Source organism: Acanthochromis polyacanthus, chromosome 4 (genome assembly GCF_021347895.1).
Source record: "Acanthochromis polyacanthus isolate Apoly-LR-REF ecotype Palm Island chromosome 4, KAUST_Apoly_ChrSc, whole genome shotgun sequence".
Lineage (NCBI taxonomy): Eukaryota > Metazoa > Chordata > Actinopteri > Pomacentridae > Acanthochromis > Acanthochromis polyacanthus.
Window position 1 is genome coordinate 23,195,655 of NC_067116.1, and position 23,484 is coordinate 23,219,138.

The 23,484-nt window shown below is 40.1% G+C and overlaps 3 protein-coding genes across 3 annotated transcripts; 1 reads left to right on the forward strand and 2 right to left on the reverse strand.

Moving 5' to 3' along the window:
• Positions 1–1,605: 1,605 nt before the first annotated feature.
• Positions 1,606–4,564, reverse strand: LOC110950120 (small integral membrane protein 7). The gene is made up of 5 exons (XM_022192530.2): positions 4,067–4,564; positions 3,789–3,830; positions 3,640–3,692; positions 3,442–3,532; positions 1,606–2,623 (listed from the first exon to the last, which is right to left on the reverse strand). Exons 1-5 carry the CDS (start codon positions 4,090–4,092, stop codon positions 2,608–2,610), a joined length of 228 nt encoding a protein of 75 aa, XP_022048222.1. The 5' UTR covers positions 4,093–4,564; the 3' UTR covers positions 1,606–2,607.
• Positions 4,565–4,690: 126 nt separating this feature from the next.
• Positions 4,691–8,360, reverse strand: LOC110950118 (small integral membrane protein 7-like). The gene is made up of 4 exons (XM_022192529.2): positions 8,142–8,360; positions 7,994–8,046; positions 7,728–7,818; positions 4,691–7,217 (listed from the first exon to the last, which is right to left on the reverse strand). The coding sequence occupies exons 1-4, from the start codon at positions 8,231–8,233 to the stop codon at positions 7,202–7,204; spliced, it is 252 nt and encodes an 83-aa protein (XP_022048221.1). The 5' UTR covers positions 8,234–8,360; the 3' UTR covers positions 4,691–7,201.
• Positions 8,361–13,159: 4,799 nt separating this feature from the next.
• tmem38a (transmembrane protein 38A) lies at positions 13,160–22,121 on the forward strand. The gene is made up of 6 exons (XM_022192528.2): positions 13,160–13,761; positions 17,080–17,236; positions 18,239–18,423; positions 19,510–19,597; positions 20,116–20,233; positions 21,404–22,121. The coding sequence occupies exons 1-6, from the start codon at positions 13,638–13,640 to the stop codon at positions 21,605–21,607; spliced, it is 876 nt and encodes a 291-aa protein (XP_022048220.1). The 5' UTR covers positions 13,160–13,637; the 3' UTR covers positions 21,608–22,121.
• The last annotated feature ends 1,363 nt before the right edge of the window (positions 22,122–23,484 follow it).

Below are 23,484 nucleotides of genomic sequence, written 5' to 3' on the forward strand. Positions count from 1 at the left end.
AGATTGGTCGATAGATAGATAGGTAGATAGATAGATAGATGTGGAAACTTGAAAAATCCAGTGTACCTATACCAAAATACAATGTATGTGCAGACAAGAGTATTAAGTTTGCACCTAAACATCTTCTCCTCACGATTTTATCCAACAATTACTTTCAAAATTCAGTAAATATTTTTTGATTTATTTATTTATAGGTATATATGTCAGAGAATAATCACAAATTCTCATCACAAGTTCTCACAGACCAAAAAACATTTAAAAAATCTCATGAATCTCTGTGTGTATTTGTGGGTGTCACTTTTCTTTCCACATCTCAACCAATTTACATCTGATACACAAGAAACATGATGCCTGTGTTTATAGGGACATGAGTAAATACAGTGTTGAATCAACGGCTCCTCAGCTCTTCATTTCAGCTGCCTGTGTGTGGAGCCTGACACCAAGAAAATGAATCAATGTGTGTGTGTGTGTGTGTGTGTGTGTGTGTGTGTGTGTGTGTGTGTGTGTGTAGGTGAGGGGAAACCAAGAGAACAAAAGACAGACAGGAGAGAGAGATAGAGTGAGAGAGAGAGAGCAGAAAGGGGGACCAAATTGTGTGTGTGTGTGTGTGTGTGTGTGTGTGTGTGTGTGTGTGTGTGTGTGTGTGTGTGTGATGTGGGTGCTATTGTTTTCATGAAGATGAATGCAGGACGCATCACATTGTTTAGGAAAGCGGCTAATCGCATTAGTCGTTGTGTGGGGCTGTCAGACTTGAAGGGTTTCATCAAAGCTTCTCCCACTGCTGAAAAGAAGCTGGCAACTGCAGATTTCTTTGGTTGTTTAGTCAGAACGATCTTCAGATTCTTCAACACAGCCTCATTGAAGGTTGAATTATCTGGTGCTATTGCCATCCACAGCACAGCATCTCGAGAGCCAAACTCCTTGCGAAGGTTCTTAAATATTGCCTTGGTGATCATTTTTATGTTGTCATCCTTGATTCTGACAGCAGTGTCTGTGAAATTGACGCCATTCTGCACCCTAGTTGACAGCTGACTGATGATTTCATTCATATGTTCTGCATTCAGGAACTTGCTGCTTTGCTTTGGGGATTTTCTGGCAATCCTCATGATAAACTCAGTGATGGCAGCATCGGCCATAGAGTCAGTTGGTGAAGATGAACTATCACCTTGCACTGCTGTAGGTCCCTTGTCAGGTTCTTCAGCCGGAGGAACTTCAGGAATGACAAGATTTAAAGCTGTTAGGATATCCTCATCTGGTTCCTTACATATTATGAAGGAACGGCCTTCATATTTTTCAGTGTAGTTCAAATATGGTGGCACATCTGGCTCCTGGTTCGGCTCGTCACACGGTGTCACAGAACTGGGCTGACAAATTTCAAGAGTGGGGATATCTGGCACTATCATGACCTCTTCACTTGGGTCATCAAATGGTATAAGTAAGGTGTCACCACGTGTTTCAGTATAATGGAAACTTGACAGTTCCTCGGGTTTCTCAGATTTTTCAGGTTCTTCGAACTATGTTAAAGTTTCTAAAAACGCCCAGAAAACTGTTCAAATTGACTGGAATACATTATTTTGGTTTTCTGCCAAATAAGTTAAAGAATCACAAAATTTGTTGCAGTTTATTGAGAGGTCGACAGAATGTGTTCAATATTTCATCACAATCCACTGAATAGTTGAGATAATTCATTACAAGTTTATGAACCGTTATCTCACAAACACAAAGGAAGCCCAGACGGCATTCATAGCTACAAGAAGTCAATAATTAGAAAACATTTTTGCTTTAATTTGTTGTTAGTGGCAGTTCGACTGATTGACAGTAAACACACTGCATTTCCCACTGTACAGTAGAATATTAAATGTAAAGAACACACCGTATACAGTCATTGTGTAACATTGATGTAGTATAATCAGTATCACTGAACTATAACTAATGATAGTGAAAGGAACAAATGTATTTAATGTGGATCAGACACATCATGGCCCATACCTGAGCCACCAATATTCAATAGGAAAACTTTGTGTTCTCTGTGAAGGACAAATTTTACAATATCGTGTATATATGTTTACTTTTAGCACATGTACTCCAGAATAAAGAAAATAAAGCATTGATATTCATCTAAGAGGCAGCACACGACAGCTGATGAGTGTAACTGGAGAAGCTTGTCCCATTTATAACAAATGAGAGTTCATAAAGTAAGACAGATCATTGTGACTGGTCTGCTGAATCCACTTAAATTGACAGCTGTGCAGGCGAAACAAATAAATGGATGTTTCTGGTGTTTCTTTAAAAAGCACTGGCATGCTGGAGACAACAGCCCATGTCCTATAAAGGAGCACAGCACAACAAACTGTATATCCAGCAACAATGGTTCAGTTACAGCTCAGAAGGTAAAAATCTAACAAGTTCTGAAATAGAAAATAAATACGAGGTGCAGAAATCCCTGTACAGCCAGACGTATATTTCTGTAGATTTTTGTGTTGTAACTGAAAAGAAGCATAATTCAAATTGAAAGGGCCAAAGGAAAAATCCCATCAAGGAGAAGTTTATAGCATCGGTCTGGAAAAGTGAGCATCCTGGTGGAAGTCCAGTCGTTGCAAACGCCGATCATGATCCAAATAATCTGTGCAGATAGAAGACATTCAGCTAATTAGAAAAGCAGGGACATATTTAACAACAACTTTTTAAAAATGTATTCATCAAAATCAACAAAGCTACAAACTGGAGAGCTGAAGAACAAGAGAACTGGAGCCTACACAGCATGAATACAAACAAGAAAAAAATTCATGTGTTGCACTTGAAGGTAAACTCAGACTGCTTTATTACGGTTCAAAGTGAGATGGTTAAATTCAAAATAAGCCTGTTGGTTAAAAACTGTTACTCATGCGAGTTAATATATTTACTATTGAACACACTTTAAATGCAGCTGCTTTTTTTCTAACATGACAGCTGCACATTACGGCTGGTCAACTTGATTCTTCCACCATTATTATTTAAACGGGGTACTCAAGAAGCGTGTTCTGGTTTGACACTGTCCCATAATAAAAAGAAATTGATATTACTGATTGAATAATCTCAATAATAAATAGCAACACATTAATCAGTTTTCAAATCTGTCTTCTATCGGCTGCAGCACCAACATTTGGAGTGGATCTGACAGCAAATCAGACCCAAACAAAAAGGCATATTTGTGCAATTTCTAAATGAAATTATTGTGACTTTACTAAGGGTGTGGTGTGACAATAGATTATGTGACCTGTGATTTATTAGCCCTGGTTCACAAGGGTCCTCAGTTTTAATTAAGGTTTTAGTTAGTGGCTCAACATTGTCTGATCTATGGTGATATATATGGCATTTTGTAGCAATAAGTATTAGCACTTCCTGTCAGAAAATTATCTAATGGTCGAGTCTGCTCGAGGTGACTAACAGATTCGTACTCACACGATCATGCAGAACATGATGAAGACGTTCCACAGAGCAATGAAGATCCGGAAGTATCGTAAACTGAGAAGAAACTCTCTGATGTTGTCACCTGGAAGACAAAACTGCTCATTATTATTTCAAGAAACTGAAAATGATAAACACCTGACATACACACTGTGTCATTTATCTCTTACTGTAACACAGAACCACACACACCTGTCGTTGGTGCTCTGGACTCATCTCCAAATCCCTGTGACTCCTTCCTTTTACTGCAAAAACATGGAGCAGTTCAATTCAAACTCAATACTTGGTTTGTTTTGCTTTAATGCAAAGCCAAACCAACGGTGGTTCATTGTAATACTCACAGCTTGAAATTCAGCACAGCCCCTGCATTGACCAGTAAAGTCCTGGAGAACAGAGAGACAAACTGTGAGTGTTTACAGGTGACTGTGTAATTTACCTGCTGAGCTAACGTTACTAGCTGCTGCGCTGGCATTAGCACAGAGCTAGTTAGCTTGTCGCATAGCACGATTAACCCCTGTCTAACGAATAAAATAAAACAAACTAACCGTAGCACAGATGATACGAGTTTTTTTAAAGCACATATTACTGTGTAGAAGTGGTCATACATGGAAAACATTACCCGAATATCAACAGATCCGCAATCATCTTGCTCTCATCACATCACAGTCGGCTCACTTCCGTGTTCGTCCACGCAACCAGGAGTTAGACCAATAGGATTTCAGGACACTCTGAGACAAGCAGTTTAATTCCCCGAGTTTACACTGAAAGGTACAACGTGCCGGTAAAATGTGAGCCCACAGTGGAGGTATGTTTCGTTTGATCAAAGGAAAGTGGATGATTTTAGTCTCAGTAGCAGTAGATGTAAAAGTTATGGACTGGTGAGTGAGTGTAGGAGGCTTAAGTTTCGAATAAATACGACCTGAAAGACGAGGATTCGGGAAAAGTTCCACATGTAAAAGTGCACCACCTGGAGACAAGCAAAAATAATGGCAACAACATTTTCACAGGCAAACATGACAATATAACAATTATTCACACAGTTGAGACATTCCTTGGTCATTGATCTTATCCAGCTGTGCCTTATTGGGTTAATAACTCGTTATTTGAATTTCTGGTTTTTTTTGCTTTGACAGCTTGTCATGAAATATCAATGTTTTCAAAACAAGTCTGTAGTTATGACAAAGTACTGAGAAAATATCTGTACTTCATATTTGTTTTTGTGTCCCAGGTGGAGACCATGAACCACAATTTATGAAAATTTTAATGTCGAAAAGTGAATGCTTTTCCTTTGGTTTTTCCATTTGACAATAAAATTCTAAGAAGACATGGGTGACAGTACAGAACAAAACAAAAAAACATTAGTTGTCTTTGTTTTTTTCACAGAGAAACAATCGAGAAAGAATTATTTTAACCAGGCAAGATTGGTGTAGTCATTCGTCCTGAGTGTCCATCCTAGCCCAGAATGTTTCAGGAAGAATTTAACTGCAGCAGCAGAATGTTTCTACAGTAATGTCCTCTTTTACATAAATACAGAAAAATGCCATGACAAAAAGTGATATTTTTTTATGAACATTAAAGGGATAGGCAGAAGCCAAGTACAATAAAAGTTAAAACCAACAATAAAAATGAAACAATTGATAAAATGGCAAAGAGACAGGACCAGAAAGACAACTACAAAAACACATTTATATAAAGGAGAGACTTTTAAGATGATACTGACATCTACAACGGGAGACACCTGTGGAAATAAAGAACATTCACCAACACAACTCCTACTTTGGACTAGTAATAAACAAAATGATCATTAAAAATTACTAACAGTACAAATAGCCTACAAGATATACCAATCTCACTCCAGCTGTTGGCTATAAGTTGGCAGCTCTGGTCTACTTTAGGGTTTTTGTCATGAATCACACCTTTACACGCGATTACAGCTGCAAATCATCATACATATGTCTTAAGCTCACAGTTTCACTGGTTTACCCTGTGCTCAGTGTGATATAAATATGGAAGATGGACTGAATTTAGAGGGAAGTTGGCTGACCCTAGTTTGCTTGCAGCACAGTGCCTCACATTTCATATTCATTTTACTCTAAAATAATCTAAAATGGTGCAATCAGGAGGGTAGAATCCATCTGTGGGCTGATCTGAGCCCACAGTGTGTCAGATCCTAAAACCACCTCTGGGCAGGGTGCAGAATTTTAATTTCGCTTCATATTCATTCGATTACACCTTCACTGAGGCAAAAGCTCAAACCAAAGATCAAAAGGTGGCAGAGCCATTTTAGATAAATGACAAATAGACTGTATTTGCACAGTTCTTCCATGCAAATGTGACTGTAGAGAAGCAGGTTTTCTATTATGTGGCTTTGAGTCCCTCTAGTGGAGGCAGAGGTCGGTGTTCTGGTCCTGACAATTAATCCCCTTACACCTGAATTTATTTACAATTAAATTTAAAAAAATGTGTGTTTTGGCTTTCCAGCTGATGCTAAAATAAGTGGAGCATGTTAATTCATCTATTACACAAAGATCATAGACACATAGATATGTAACAATAGTAACACTCCGGCCGGCCCTATAAGAAAACAGTGCTTTTAAAAGGTTCCGAGATACGTATTGAATATGCACAAACCAGCATTGGGGGAATGGATGCGCTACATTGGCTGCTGTTTGAATGAAAGTGGTATGTTGGAAATTCACGACAATGGGCATCAAGGGGTTACAATTAAAAACAGATCAAATAAAATGCAAAGAATTTTTAACATACATAAAACAGGGTTACTAATTATTAAAGCAGGTTTGTTATTAGTGCGACTTCAACCTGTACATTTCTGCATCATCTGACAGCATTTTTGTCCAAGATCCAAGTTCAGTGACATGAAGTTTCACTCACTGTCTGCCCATTTTGGTTTCAATTGGACCCTCAGCGAAGACTAAAGAAGCACCAAACACAACCCCACAGCACTTAAAGAAACCAGAGATGTCCACAGATTTAACATCATTCATGTGTTTTAGGAGGTCCTGATGCTCACATGTCCATTGCTGGCACTTTCAGCAGTTCCCAAGGGTCAGCATGGACAACTTGACTGACTGGTCTGCGTTTATGCAACCCCATACGCAACAAACTGCGATGCACTGTGTATTCTGACACCTTTCTCTCAGAACCAGCATTAACTTCTTTAGCAATCTGAGCAACAGTAGCTCGTCTGTTGGATTGGACCACACGGGCCAGCCTTCGCTCTCCACGTGCATCAATGAGTCGTGGCCGCCCATGGCCCTGTCGCCGGTTCACCACTGTTCCTTCCTTGGACCATTTTTGAAAGACGCTGACCACTGCAGACCTGGAACACCCCACAAGAGCTGCAGTTTGGGAGATGCTCTGACCCAGTCGTCTAGCCATCACAATTTGGCCCTTGTTATACTCACTCAAATCCTTACGCTTGCCCATTTTTTCCTGTTTCTAACACATCAACTTTGAGGACAAAATGCTTACTTGCTGCCTAATACAGCCCACCCACTAACAGTTACAGCTCAGAAGATAAAAATCTAACAAGTTCTGGAAGAGAAAATAAATATGCCTTGCATAAATTCCTGTACAACCAGACGCATATTTACGTAGATTTTTGAGTTGTAATTAAAATGGAGGATAACTCAAATTAAAAGGCCCAAAGGAAAAAATCCCATCAAGAAGATGTTTATAGCATCTGTCTTGAAAAGTAGCATCCTGGTGGAAGTCCAGCCGCTGCAAACGCTGATCATGATCCAAATAATCTGTGCAGATTGAAATTGAAGACATTCAGCAAGTTAGAAAAGCATCCAGCTAACAGCACATTTACACAACTTTTTAAAAAAGTATTGGGGAAAATGAACAAAACTACAAACTGGAGAGCTGAAGGATTGGAGGACCTGAGTGTTTCTTGTGAGGGCAGATTAGCTTCTTTTATTTTTTGGAAAGCTATTATGTTGCTTCCTTTGTTTTATTCTCTTTGTTATATTGATCTGCTGTGCTAAATAAAAGCCTTAAACCATGGTAGTACTCAGAGTCAAGGACTGTACTCCTTCTTCACACATCATATGACTCCTACTTCACCCAACAGGTTGTTATATTGGAAAGATACAAAGAAAACAAAAACTGTGACATCACTAATGATGCGGTGTGACAATTAAGAGGGCAGTGACCTGTGACTGATTAGGCCTGGTACACTAGGGTCCTCAGTTTCAATTAAGGTTTTATTTGGAATGGTTGAGGCTACTCGAGGTGACTAACAGATTCGTACTCACAGGATCATGCAGAACATGATGAAGACGTTCCACAGAGCAATGAAGATCCGGAAGTATCGTAAACTGAGAAGAAACTCTCTGATGTTGTCACCTGGAAGACAAAACTGCTCATTATTATTTCAAGAAACTGAAAATGATAAACACCTGACATACACACTGTCATTTATCTCTTACTGTAAATCTTGCTTGTGTTGTACGTCGCTTTGGACAAAAGCGTCTGCTAAATGAAATTGTAGAATTGTACTGTAACACAGAACCACACACACCTGTCGTTGGTGCTCTGGACTCATCTCCAAATCCCTGTGACTCCTTCCTTTTACTGCAAAAACATGGAGCAGTTAATTCAAACTCAATACTTGGTTTGTTTTGCTTTAATGCAAAGCCAAACTAACGGTGGTTCACTGTAATATTCACAGCTTGAAATTCAGCACAGCCCCTGCATTGACCAGTAAAGTCCCGGAGAACAGAGACAGTGTGTTTAACGTTACTAGCTGCTGCGCTGGCATTAGCACAGAGCCAGTTAGCTTATCGTTTAGCACGATAAACCGCTGTCTAACGAAAAAATAACACAAGCTAACCCCAGCACAGATGATACGAATTAAATAAGCACATATTACTGTGCAGAATTGGTCACACATAGAACACTTTACCCGACTAACAGCGAACATCAACACATTACAGTTGGCTCACTTCCGTATTCGTCCACGCAACCAGGAATTAGACCAATAGGATTTCAGGACACTGTTAAACCTTATGAGTTTTAATTCCTGAGTTTAAACTGTAGGGTACAGCCTGTACATAGCCCACAGTGGAGGTATGTTTCGTTTGATCAAGTTGGTATCCACAAGTTGGGGCACTGAAAACTTGTGGATACCCTGACTGGACCTTTATGAAGACTCACACAAGATCCAGAAAGAACAACCCAGTAAAGACGGAAGAGACGGAGAGCAGGCGGAACAATGTAGTGATCCCATCTGTGTCTGAAAAACTGAGGATTTTCAACAAACACCAGATCCCTGTCTTTTTTAAGCCAAATAACACCCTCGGGCAAGATCCACCCAAAAGACCCCACAACCAGAACAACCTGGTGTATGTAGCGAGGAATGCTCAGATCTCTACATATGGGAAACCAAACAGTCACTTAACAAGCGCATGGCTCAACATAGGAGAGCCAGTTCTTGAGGACAGGATTCAGCAGTCTTTCTTCACCTTAAGGAAGGACACTTGTTTCAGGGCACCAATGTTCAGATTCTGGACATGGAGGACAGATGGCTTGAGAGAGGAGTGAAAGAAGCCATCCATGTCAAAGCAGAGAAGCAATCTCTGAATGGGGGGTGGTCTGCGACATCATCTTTTGCCAATTTACAATCAGGTCCTTCCAAAAGAACTACTCAGCAGACTCATGCTAATGACCACCATTAGCACACAAGGGCTCAGTGACATCTGTGCATTTCAACGACCCCCACTGATACTCACCATGACCATAATTGAGTAGTCAGACCAGTCTTCGTATTGGTCGTTGGAATAAGCTCTGAACACACCTCACAGAGGTTTTAAAGCTGAGGCAACACCAACCAACACCAGAACTGAAGAAGCCTCTTGGATGAGAGGTGAAATGTCTTCAAGGAACTTTTTTAAGGCCAGTGGTCGACTCGACTCGACTCGACTCTCATGTCTGCAGCAGTGAACTACCATGCACTTAATTGTCATGACTATTGACATAGTACTGCCATGTTTGGCTTCAGAGGAGTCTGACTGCACCACAGAAAGGTATGGATATGACTGAAAAGCAGTTTTACATCAAAACATGTTTGCACTGTACTGTTACAACTCAGTTCTCAAGTTGCAAAAAACACCCAGGCTGCTGTCAAAGCCCAATGCTAAAAATGAGGGAGCCTTGATGTAGTTTGAGTCACTGGAGCCCAAGTGTGGCTCAATCAGCTGATGACCCTCAGCACCTGAACAAGCACACCTGCTGTCCAAGTGCAAGGTCATCACAATAGGAAACCTTATTAAAAGTCCCAGCAACAGTGGTAATATCAAAACATCTAGCCTTTTTCTACATCATGTTGTTTGACTTGTTTCATGTCTTAACAAGAAAAGTACTCAGAGAGCACAGTACTCTGCCAAGGCTGCTCAATCATTGTATGACTTCCAATGGATATACAGGTACTGAATCACATGACCTAAAGATGTGGCAGGAATTGATGGGACTCAGTAACACTCCCACAATTTCATCATTTCTGATGGATAAGTCTGCAGCAGTAGATTTGTAGTAGGATTGCAATCATGTGGTTATCAGCAGGCAGTTCACGTAGCATTCACTTACTGACATAGCTACAGTGATGCTGTGCAGTGATATAGAATCTTTAACAAATCCATGGATCCACATTATAAGCCACATCACTGCCAGAATCTAATGAGGTGTTCCTTGTGTCATTTCTGACCTTTCCTGAAATTTTATTTCAAATCTGTTAGTCTGTTTTTTCACTAATGTTGCACACACACAGACAAATTAACAGAAGGACAAACGTATGCCAATCATCACATAACTCCACCGCATTCCTTGGCAGTGTCATAAGGACAGAATTGTGTAGAAAGCTACATAATTTCATTGTTCATTCCATTTTTTTAAATATTCATTTTTAAAAAAAATTTATTGCACTTAGGAACAATCACTATTTCTCATTAACCATAAATCTGTCGGTTAAAAGCTCAACACCACAACTCAGTCACTGACTGTATGGGTTCAAGATAAGAAATAATTCCAAGAACAAACCACTACTATATGTCTGTAGGAACAGCAGGACAGGGAAGAGCAAATGAGAGGAAGTGTTAAGGCATAAGTTCATAAGATAAACCTGTGTGGGAAAAAAATGAAGAAAAAAAAGGAAAAATAAGTAATTTAGTTACATGAGTTTAAAATTTTTAAAAGGGGATTTTCTCCATTATTTTTTCCTTGTGAAACAGTCAGTATTTTTTCTAACCAAAGCATCCAAAAATCCTTCAAGGGAAACATAAGCAGGGAAAAATGTTTATTGAAAGTAGTAAGAACTCGCAGCCAAGATGAGGGATCATGAGTTTATATTGCTCAATTGTGCAGAGTCACAAGTCAAAAAGATTGGCTAACGTTGTTTCAACAAACTTAGTGAAGAAGAAGACAATGGACAAGGCTTGTTTATGGCTGTTTCTGCCACAAAAATAGGAACATAAATGCAGCGGTAGATGGTGCTGTTGGTTTACTGAGGTCAGCAGTCTGCCACAGAACCAAGCAATCACACTCCTGGTCAAAATATTTATAAGAATAAGATCCCTACCAAAGTATTACTGGTCAGATAACATAACCAGAGTGTTCAGTTGTTCCAATTGAGGAGCTTTTGAGCAGTGCCCTTAAAAAAATCTGATACTCTGCTTGTGTGACAGCCTTTTTTTTATAACAGGAGAGCATGGTCAGTTAGTAAGTAGCATCTCTTAAAATCTCAGCTTTACAGTATCAAGTTGTGTAAGACACACATCAGCATGGTAGATACATCTTCACTTAGACTGAAACCTGGTTTGTCTGGTGCTGAGACAGTAAGCAAACTTACCAGCATCAATTTAAAATATCAAAATTTTCACCAGTCCTGATGTGCATGCATGTTTGACGCGTTTTAGGGTATGATAAGGTCCACTCCTCTTGAATGATTGTGCGAGGTTGCTGCATATTAGCGGGAACTGGTACACGCTGTCGTATACGCCGATCCACAGCATCCCAAACATGCTCAATGGGTGACATGTTCGGTGAGTATGCTGGCCATGCAAGAACTGGGACGTTTTCAGCTTCCAAGAATTGTGTACAGATCCTTGCAAAATGGGGCCGTGCATTATCCTGCTGCAACATGAGGTGATGTTCTTGGATGCATGGCACAACAATGGGCCTCAGGATCTAATCACGGTATCTCTGTGCATTTAAAATGCCATCAATAAAATGCACCTGTGTTCTTCATCCATAACAGACGCCTGCCCATACCATAACCTCACCGCCACCATGGGCCACTCCATCCACAACATTGACATCAGAAAACCGCTCACCCACACGACGCCACACACGCTCTCTGCCACCTGCCCTGAACAGTGTAAACCGGGATTCATCCGTGAAGACATCTCTCCAACGTGCCATACGCCATCGAATATGAGCATTTGCCCACTCAAGTCGGTTACGACGATGAACTGGAGTCAGGTCGAGACCCCGATGAGGACGACGAGCATGCAGATGAGCTTCCCTGAAACGCTTTCTGACAGTTTGTGCAGAAATTCTTTGGTTATGCAAACTGATTGTTTCAGCAGCTGTCTGAGTGGCTGGTCTCAGACCATCTTGGAGGTGAACATGCTGGATGTGGAGGTCCTGGGCTGGTGTGGTTACACGTGGTCTGCGGTTGTGAGGCTGGTTGGATGTACTGCCAAATTCTCTGAAACGCCTTTGGAGACGGCTTATGGTAGAGAAATGAACATTCAATACACCAGCAACAGCTCTGGTTGACATTCCTGCTGTCAGCATGCCAATTGCACGCTCCCTTAAATCTTGCGACATCTGTGGCGTTGTGCTGTGTGATAAAACTGCACATTTCAGAGTGGCCTTTTATTGTGGGCAGTCTAAGGCACACCTGTGCACTAATCATGGTGTCTAATGAGCATCTTGATATGGCACACCTGTGAGGTGGGATGGATTATCTCAGCAAAGGAGAAGTGCTCACTATCACAGATTTAGACAGATTTGTGAACAATATTTGAGAGAAATGGTGATATTGTGCATGTGGAAAAAGTTTTAGATCTTTGAGTTCATCTCATAAAAAAGTGTTGCGTTTGTATTTTTGTTGAGTGTAGCTGCCTGTCCTCACTGTGATATCAGTATGGAGCGTTGGCTGAGCATAGAAACAAAGTGGGTTGACCTTACTTTACCTGGAGAACAGTGTCTCACATTTTATATTCATTTTATTTTTAAATACACTGAAAATGATGCAATTAAGAGGTTAAAATTAAGTGATTTGTGGCCACAATATGTCAAGATCTGAACAACGCCTATGGACAGGATGCAGAAATTCAGCTGAGACTGTTTGAATTACACTTTCCTGGTATTAAAATTTCACACTAAATATCACAGGTGCGAGATATATTTTAGATAAATAACAAATAGCCTCTGTTTGCATATTTCTACTATGAAAATGTGACTGCAGAGGAGCAGCGTTTCCAATGTGGCTTTGGGGCCCTCTAGTGGACGCAGAGATCATTGTTTTGGTTATTCATCATGACATTTAAAAATGAATGATAGACCAAATAATACATTTAATTAATCGTAATCGCAAATAGATCAGGGTTGTTATTTATTAAAGCAGGTTTATTATTGCTGCGCCTTTAAACTCAACATTTTCTGCATCATCTGACGGAATGCAGACAAGCATAACATGAAATGCTGGGATTAGAGCTTTGATCCGGATTTTGGGACGTTTTCATGAACCCACCGGGTAAATCTTTGCCCTCGTTAGACGTAGACACGTGGCTTTGTTGTGTCTCTGATCCACATTAAACATCCAACGGCGTCTTGTTGCCCAGTCGGATGATGCAGATAGGAGGAGGAGGAAGACAAGCCTTTTCTTTTTCACATAATACTGAGCAGCTGAAGCCTCCTGTCGCCTAAAACGTGCAGCAGCAGCAGGAGGATGATGATGATGATGATGATGCTGAGGCTGTGGAGATGAGAGGTATTAATAGGAAGGCTTGAGTGTCACAGGCTTTCACTGTACAGACCGGGGGGCTTTGTGGAGAGTCGGTGGACCGGGTTGGGGGGGCTTCCGATCCAAGACTGCGCAGTTGGAATTAAAAACAGAAGAAAAAAGAAGAAGAAAAAATACCGCAGCTCGTCAAACGGACATCATGGAGGTGCTGGCAGTTCTTAATTTGGGCGATTTTGCCCAAGCTTTCTCCAAAATGGGAATGTTTCCTGTGTTTGATCTCGCCTATTACATCGTGTCCATCCTCTACCTCAAATACGAGCCCGGTGAGTTTCTGTCACACTTTTTCTCTTTGCTTCCAGTTTTCACCTCCAATATTTCTCCACTTTATTATGTGATCAGTCTGTTTAGAATCGATACTGCGTTCTGTGTGGCAGGTGCATGCTCCACACTCAGCAAAACACACATTTACTTAGAAAAAAAAAACCAAAGCAAAATACGTCTAGAATAACATATTTTCAACACATTTATGAAAATCCAAACACATCAAAGCTCAAAAGTAATGATATAGTCTGAAAAACTACAACATTTACATGAAAAATTTTATTATCAAATGAAGTCATTTTCATGGTGTAACTAGCCTACACATTGCATGGATCTCCCCTACAAGGACTTTCTCCTGCTGTTATCTCTAAAGTGCCCTATCCTTATAAAGCATGACCTGTTACATAAACCCCAGCAGCAGCTCTGCAGCTCTGCCGGCCTCATATGAAGGAAAGTCTGGTGCTACAGCAGCCTGACCTCATTTACTCTGTGGGAAATCACTGGAGGAGATTAAACCACTCAGCTTTGGGTAGAGCTCCAATTTTTTCCAAGATTTGATTCCTTTGAGCAACAGAGCCCGAGGAGGATGAAACCTGAGAGAAGGCATGTGCATACCAGCGACTTAAGCAATAAATAGAAGAGCCTGAAATAGACAGAGTCAGTGGGCCTCCGGAGCCCCTCTGCCGCACACTTGTAGGCTTCATTTGGGTGTGTTGTTTACACTAAAACATGAATTAAGCTGTTGAGCTAACAGACAAACCTGGCGTCCTGTAGCATGTTTTCATCACAGTTCAGTGACATGAAGTCTCAGCTACTGTCTGCTCACTTTGGTTCCACTTGGACCCTCAGAAAAGACTCCAGAAGCACCAAACACCCCAGATAACTCTTTAGAAAAGGAACTGGAGACATCCACAGAATGAATAACATGATTCATGTGTTTTAGGAGATTTAAAGAAAGATCAGAGTCTAATTTCATCTCTCACTCCTGCGCCACGCTCCAGCCACTTGGGTAAAATGTTGAAGTTACTCAGCAGATCAACAAACTTCAACCCCCCAAATGTAGTCATTTGGGAACCTGTTTTATTCTACATGAGTTATTTGAAGTTAATGGATATGTCATTGAAGCCCTGTAGTATTTTCAGAATTAACGTGTGATGATGTTTTCACTGTGTTTGGTGTCATGGAATTAAAATGAGCAAAAAATTACTTAGATTTAGTTTGTAATAGACTATTCCTAATTGATTTACAATAAGGGAGCTACTTACGGCTCATTTGCCATTCTGAACATCACACTCCTGAATGTGCAACTCAACTGTCACAGGTTGTGTTGCATTGTGGGTAACATTGGCAGCGAGTTTTGGCGAGGAAGAAGAAAGTGTGGAATTAATAGGAAGATATCTATAACAAAGTTATACATGAGAGGGACGCCAAATTAGTCGAGGCCTCATTTAGCCGCAGAGTGAACACACGCATGTTTCTGCTGCTGAAGTTTGAAAGGTGTCATCAGAGGGCTTGTTTTTAAGTTTTTCATGTATGTTTTAAAGTTGAAATGAGCTCATCGTGTTGCCCACTTCGTGACAGCAGCAGTAAAACTTTGCCTTATTTTCATATCTAGAATTTTACAGTCAAATGACTCATGCTGCCGACATGTGCAGGATCACGTTACAGTCAGCGGTGCCTGTATGTGTCTGAGTGGAGGGTCCCGGTTCACACCACATGTTGGAGGAGGACATGAATGAGATGAGGTCGACATCAGCGCAGGAAGGAGAGACAAGTGTGGGGTCGAAGGTTAAGACGGGCCGACAGTTGCAAGGCAGGAGGAGCAGAGGAGCTGGATGTATTTATAGGGAGGCATTTCTCAGGATCAGGTTGCTTTCAAACTGAGCGCCGCTCGCACGACGACACCCACGCCCACCTGTCAGAGATTTGTGCTCACATCTCGGTTTACCGTGTGTCTCTAACAATGTTGTAACACCGGTGTGTCGTCCCATATAACAGTGGTTCTCAACCCTGTTCCTCAGGACCCCATGTCCTGCATGTTTTAGATGCTTCCCTGCTCCAACACACCTGATTCAAATGATCAGCTCGTTATCAAGCCTCTGCAGAAGCCTGATAACGAGCTGATCATTTGAGTCAGGTGTGTTGGAGCAGGGAAGCATCTAAAACATGCAGGACATGGGGTCCTGAGGAACAGGGTTGAGAACCACTGCCATATAACACCTGACAATACAACGTATCATCAAAATACATCATACTTTGTGTATGAACATGTCGCATTTGATATGAGTTTTTCTTCTGTGATCATTCAGATTTCAAACAACGTTATAGTGAAAATCTGCATTTGTGGTTTCATCCTCCTTCAGCTTACACTGTAGTCGTCTTTAGTCAATATTAGTTTATGATAAAAGGGCGTATTATCAGGGTGTGACCTGAAACGACAAACTGGGCGTAGACAAAGATACAGCTCACAGACACACAAGGGAGCCCCTGATAATAACTTTTGAATGTTACCAGTAACAGTTGGTTGGAGCTGACAGAAAGTTTTAAAAGCTAAATATCTCAAGCTGGTTTTACTGGTTCTCAAAAAAAGTCAAAGATTACCAGAGTTTTGTCTGGGTCAGAGTGGAGACGCTCATAAACTCATTCACTGTGTTGGAATTTAGCAGGTCATTAATGGGGAGAGTGTAAAGCAGGTTTTTAATGGTTAATCATAATTAAGATAAGATAAGATAAGATAAACTTTATTGAACCCACAGTGAGGAAAGTTCACCGTTCCAGCAGCTCCAAAGGAGAAAAAAAGTATAAAGTCAGCACAAGAATAGATTAGAAACACAATTGCTCATTTACATGTGGAAGATACAATACAGAAATAAAGTCATTTTTCAAAACAGTCTTAAAATAAATGAATATAAATAGTATCATTATTTTTTCATATTCAAGTTGAGAATAAAATAATCTGAGATGGTATTTTAATATTACCACTAGGAGTCACCAAAGTTGGACATTTTTCTTCTTTCTTAGAATTATTTAGCCAGTCAGTCCTTGCTATATATAGTTTTGTAAATACATGAACTGAGTGATTTAAATCTTCTAGTTGTAGCAGTGAGCTGCTGTAGCCAGTTATGGCAAACAATGTGCACTGCTTTTTAGTTTTTTCTGCTTCTGTCGAACATGAAAATGTAATCAAAGTCACATTTTCATCGGCCTCCCTATTCTAACTCATAACCACACTCCTACTGGCCACATGCGGTAATATTTTCATTTTCACACCCTTCCTTATGTCCATGACGCTCACTGACAGCTCATCTGCTCCGTTGCAGGCTCGGTGGAGGTTTCTCGCAGGAGTCCCGTGGCCTCCTGGCTCTGCGCCATGCTCTACTGCTTCGGCAGTTACATCCTGGCGGACATCATGCTTGGAAGCAGCCCCATCGACTATTTCCAACACAACAGCCACATCCTGCTGGCCTCAGCTGTCTGGTGAGAAAATCCCCAGAACAGGAGAAGAGATTCTGTTTCAAGGTCACATGCGGCTACAAAAGCTCTGATCAAACTTTCAACACTGTATATTTGATAAAACTGTGCCTCTGTTTGATCAGTCAGATGACAAAATATTGTAATTATGTCATGATTCACACCTGTAGTTCTGGCACGAGACCAAAATATCTTCAACCATATCGAGATAATCTGATTTCAGTGAATTTATGGTGGCTATTGTTGATAGTAGGAGATTTATAGGCACATTTAAGTTTTTTTTAAACTCCATTTCTTTTAATTTGACTAATTTTAGGGCAACACAAATACATAAAGCAATGCTGTACTTTCAATATCAGTGTAGAGAAACCTCTGAAACTGGATTTCTTGGACATCTCCCACTCATGAGACTCTTTCCTAAATTCTGTTTTAACTGGGAACCACGTTTTTTACTGATTTAAAGTTGAAGCTGTAGCTTATCCACAGTAGCAGTGACATAGTTTCTGTAAATGACAATTCTTTTGAGATTGTAAATGTTATTTTAGATGCAGTTCACCTCAGCTCTTATGCAGGGCCGGCCCTAGGACTTTGATGGCCCTAAGCAAGATTTTTTTTGTGGCCCCAAAACATGCACAGGGCAACTACCAAATCACGTGCACAGCTTGTAATTGGGTTAAAACACACATGCACATGATTAACAGCAAATATTTATTTTTAAAAAAATGTATCCGAGACAGGGACAAAATGCGAATCACACACTTATTGTGGTGTGGCCCCCTCTAGTGGATGTGGCTATAAACAAAGGCATAGAGTGTTTATGCCAGCGGCCGGCCCTGCTCTTATGGGAAAGTCTCAGCTATTTGAAAGACGTGACACAAAATAGAGATTTCTGTGTGAACTGACCCTTTACCATTCAATGAAAAGCTCATGATCAAAGCTGATTCTGCATCACAGCAGCCAGCTTCACACCTTCTCTCACTCTGATGCCGTTTTTCTGTCTCTTGGCAGGTACCTCATCTTTTACTGCCCACTGAACCTCTTCTATAAATGTGTGGCTTTCCTGCCTGTCAAGCTGGTGTTGGTCGCCCTGAAGGAAGTCGTCCGCACTCGTAAGATCGCCGCAGGTGTTCACCACGCCCACCACGCCTACCACCACGGCTTCTTCATCATGGTCATCGTCGGATATGTTAAAGGTCGGTGATTCTCAGCGTTGGAGATGTGCTTGTAAAGATGAAGATGACAGATGATACTTAAACTAGGTTCTTAAATTCTCAGATGAATGGTGAAGATTTACCAGCTTAGCGGCTCACTGAATGACTTTGTGACACACATTTGGTGACCCGTATTAATTTCCTACAAATTCTTGTTTTGAAAAGTCGCTGAATGTCAGATCTGGTGACTGTTTCTGCAAACATTCGCTGCGTCACCTTGGAGACCGTGTTCAGTGTTGCTCGGTGAATCCATGCTGTGGCTGCTTGGTTTGACAGCTGCATTCAGAGAGCAACAGTACAACAGCCGCATTTAAACATGAATGAGCTGCACATGTGCAACTCTGCAAGGATGGATTACCAACTGTTCCTTGAAAGCTCCAGCTTCAACTGGTCTGCACTAGTTTTAGAAAAAAATACTCAGGAATAAATGCCCCTACACCACCAGAGTCCTGCTGTATTACTTAATAGCTAATGGTTTTTATTTGGCACCCTGACTTGTAGAGGATCTGGTGTGAAAATCGATGCCTTCATTTTGCATTTACATTGCGAGAAATCCTAAATAACGACAGTAAACCCAGTCCCAGATATTATTCTAGCAGAGAAATGCAAGAACTAAGGCAGCTTAATGTGGCCTTGCACGTGTTTACTACTCCTCAGTAGCTTGTCACTTTCGCTCATTTTGTGGAAATAAAACTGTCAAAGAGGGAAAAAAGGTCTCAATGTATGGAAATATTGTTCTACAAGTCTGATGTTTAAAGTCAGAAAATAAGTAAAAAATGTTCAAATGCAACAATTTATGAAAGAGCAAAGCCTTAAATGATAACGGCAAAGCTGCTCAAACTCTATAAACCACATTTCTTCTCTCTGTCTATACTGTGAAACTATTCCATCAAACATAAGTACTCATAGAGAATATGTTTCCTGCACAGTCCCAGCTGTAGCACTGAGGCACTGCAGGCGTCTGTGTTGAAAATGTTTGAGAGAACCTGAAGCCAGATAAGAGCAGTGACACGAAACACTGACTTTTTTTGTCCTCATTTTTTTCACCGTCTATTTTTATCCTCCCAGGATCTGGAGTGGCTCTTATTTCCAATTTTGAGCAGCTGCTGCGTGGCGTGTGGAGGCCCGACACCAACGAGATCCTCAACATGTCATTGTAAGTGTGCGTGTGAAATGCCCTCATCAGTGCCTCCTCAAGTGTGTAGCTGCTTCAGACGGACTCTAAAGAAACATTCCTTCAAAAAAGCCAAGGACTTAGGGGTGATTGTGATTAAAAGGGATGTTAAATTAGACACAAAACACAGTCAGCCTGTTTGTAACAGGAATCGAAGTCGCTCATGTGTAGAATTCAACATTTTAGGACTTTGGTGCCCCCCAGTGGTGGCTTCTAACAGGACCCTACAGGAGACTGTAACGCACACTTAATACACTCTGTCACCATCAGATAAAATCTCTTATTCTTAATCGCTCCTATTTTTTTTGATTTTACTGGATTTGATTGTAAGAGTCCTTGAGACTTTGTTCAGTCCACAGAGGGACATCAAACCTTCACTTTCTCACTTCTCAGCAGGTTTTACTCTTAATTTCATAAAGATGCCTTGCTCATATCTTAAACTTTCTCTTTTATTGTAATTTGTCGCTCTTGCACTGACAGTCTGTGTTTTGTCTCGGCAGCCCGACCAAAGCCAGTCTGTACGGAGCCATCCTCTTCACCATGCAGGAGGCTCACTGGCTGCCAGTGTCCAAGAGCGTCCTCATCCTCGTCTTCACCCTCTTCATGGTCACAACCAAGGTACGAGAAGCACTGAAGCCTCAGATCCTAGTTCTGTATTGGTGCATGTGAGAGGATGATGAAAAGTTCACTATTAAATAAAGGTTGGCAGGTCACCAAATCCTGTCTCCCAGATAAAGATTTGGTGATCATGAGCTGATAATTAAGCTCAGGTTAGAACTGATGTTAAATATTCAACTTTGCAGACTACCTTTAAAAGCAAATTTACTTTCAAAGCACATTTAATATGTAAATGAAACACAACAAATGCAACACAAACAAACACAACGCTCAAATAAAAGACTAAACCATACAATACCATTGCAGTGCATTACTTAAAAAGAATGACTGCTTTCATTTTTTTATTTGATAAAAGGGAGGGGTGAATAGAAAAGTTGCCTTCATTTAAAATATGAACCCGATTAACCACCGTTGGCTTTGAAAATAATATTATTTCTTTCAAAATTGCAAAAAAAATTACACCATTTACTGTAGATAGAAGCTGTAAAAACATAACAAATCATAAAGTTTCCAATGTCCTGATGGTCCTTAAACTAATCATTTGTAATGAGCTGTTCTATTGGAAAATTAATAAAAAATAAGCTTCAAACTGTAATATTTCATCAAAGTCGCTGTATTCTACATGTCTCATTTGCATTAATTGAATACTTTAAAAAAAATCTGTGTTCTTTGATGCAACTGAGGAGCAACGACTGACTCAGCTACAACCAACAGTCACATGACAACATTTAAAAAAAGGACTTTTCAGCTGAACTGCAGGCTGTGTTTACATGGAGCAGTTCTAATGATTTATGGCATTAGAACTGTCCTCCTTGCTTTGGATTCAGAAGGTTCATGAAGACCTCAAACACATAAACATATTGAACTTCCATGAAGTACAAAAATTCCTTTAAAAAATCATTATATCCTACAATTCCCAAATTGCAACTCATTTGCACATTTTGTACCACTCTGCTTGAAAAACCTTCACAGCTTTCAAACTCACATTCCATTTTTTGACAGTAAACTGTAAAAACTGTCGAGTTTCCAGTGCAAATCCTCAGAATACTTTTTCAGAGACATAGAAGATACTGTGCTGCTACTTTCAGTCAGTCATCAGAATGAAGAATATGATTTTGACATCTAAATTCAGTGGCTACAAGGCTGAATCTCTTCTGTCTGTCCTGTCAGGTGTTTATGACCGCCCGACACTCCCACGGCTCCCCCTTCGCCCTCATTGAGTCCTGGACCTGCCACCTGCTCTTCGGCTCTCCTCTGGGTGGCGGTGAGGATGACCACCACCATGCCGCCGCTGCCGCTCCATCTTCACCTCTCAAAACCAAGGAGGAGCTGAGCGAGGGCGTTCGCAAGAGGAAGGCCAAGAAGGCCGAGTAGGACGCCACGCTGCACCGATGAAACTGCGTCTGACTCGCCTTCATGGCCTCCCATGACGGCTTCCCATTCCTTTCTAAGGAAAGGGGCAGTTTGATGTTTTGCCAAATGAGACCCTTTCTATTAGAGCAACATGGTGCTTTTTGCATTTGACATGGCAGGACTCTGTAAATACCACGGCAAATGTTTCTCGCTTCAGCCCAACCTGGACATTTGAAACCTCCTTATTTATGTTTCTGTGAACATCAGCATCTGTGCTCAACACTGTGTGGTGATTTAGGAGACGTACGGTCGCCTTTGGACGGCCTTTGATCCACAGCAGTAGTTGTTTTACTGGGTGAAGGTGTTTCTTTGAATCTAGTAAACCTCATATAAGCTCAGAAAGAAGCCAAAAAGTTAGACAAAGTCTCAATCAGAAAATTGTGAATAAAGCATTACGTGAAAGGACATTTCCTGTGATGCTTCTTACACTGAGATGAAAACAATTTCATATGTTTAAATAAAAAGAAAAGAAACACTCTGTGGTGGTGTCTGTCATTCACACTTTGTATGATTACTGGTAATAAATTGCTCAGAACCAGTTTATTTCTATATATGTGATCACTTTGTTTCCGCCTTATGTCTAGTTTTAGATGGAGCGCTACAAGAATAATAATTAAAAAAACACTACAGATTTGAAGAGCCATGCAAATTACTTACATTTTTTTTACATTTCGCATTAAAAACATGTAAAATAGCATCTACAACACAATGTATTGATAACATTAAACTAGAAGTTCCTAGCATTTCTTGCTTGTGGCCTTTATGTAAAAGTAGTTTCTTCCATAAAGAAGCATCTTCCTTTTAAACTTCTCTGATAGTTTCATTTAAGGACATAAAATCATCCAATATTTCGTACACAAATATACAGATTAGAATGAAGTAGAAGCGAGTATGTTACATTGTTGTATTGAAGTAAAGAGTCTGAGGACCAAATTAATACATTTAGATTAAGTTTAATTTGTCATTCTTCTTCTTTCTTTTTACAATACACACATGTGAACATCTCGGAAGAATCAGCCACAGTTAGTGAGAATTTGATTTATGATTTTTAACTGCTTTGTTTTGAGGAAGCTTTTTGACGATACGGTCAGACCACGTATCTTTTCTTTTCATTGTGCATTTACAGAGTATTTTTTTATTTGACAGTGTGAGTCATTGAAAATCAGGTTTTATACCTTGATAGCATGCCTATTTGGTGTCTTTTTTTTAAGCCTTGTGTCGTTCTGCGGGTCAAATTGACCTGTTTTAAAGTTTAAAAATGTGGGAAAAAACCATATATTTTCACAGTGAAATTTCTGATGTGCACATATTTAACATTTTTGGGAAATTTTTGAACATTTTTTTGGTGGAAAAAAAGAAATGTTACAAAAAAAATGCTTCTTTAAGAACATTCAGAAAAAAATCTACCAAAATCCATCAAAAATCGATTTTAAAGAAAATATTAGAAGTTTTACTGATATATATGTAATCACTTTAGATATTTTTAGGATTTTTTGTGAAGATTTTGACTCATTTTTTGAAAATATTTACAAGAATTTTCTTCCCAAATTCCAGGGATTTTTTAATATAAAACTTTTAAGGGAAACTTTTAAGGAATTAGCGGAATTTTTTCCTGAAGGTTTTGCAAATTTTCAGAAATTTGGGGGATTTTTATTACTGAATTTTTGAATTTTTTTGCAGACAAGGAAACAATTTTTGCCCGTAAATGAAGACAACAGGAGGGTTAATATCCTGGAAGACATGTAATGGGTGAAATAAACGATCATCACCATCAGAGTCAGACTTTATTATTTAAACAACCTAAAGAACCAATCAAAGTTAATAAGAAAACATCTAAG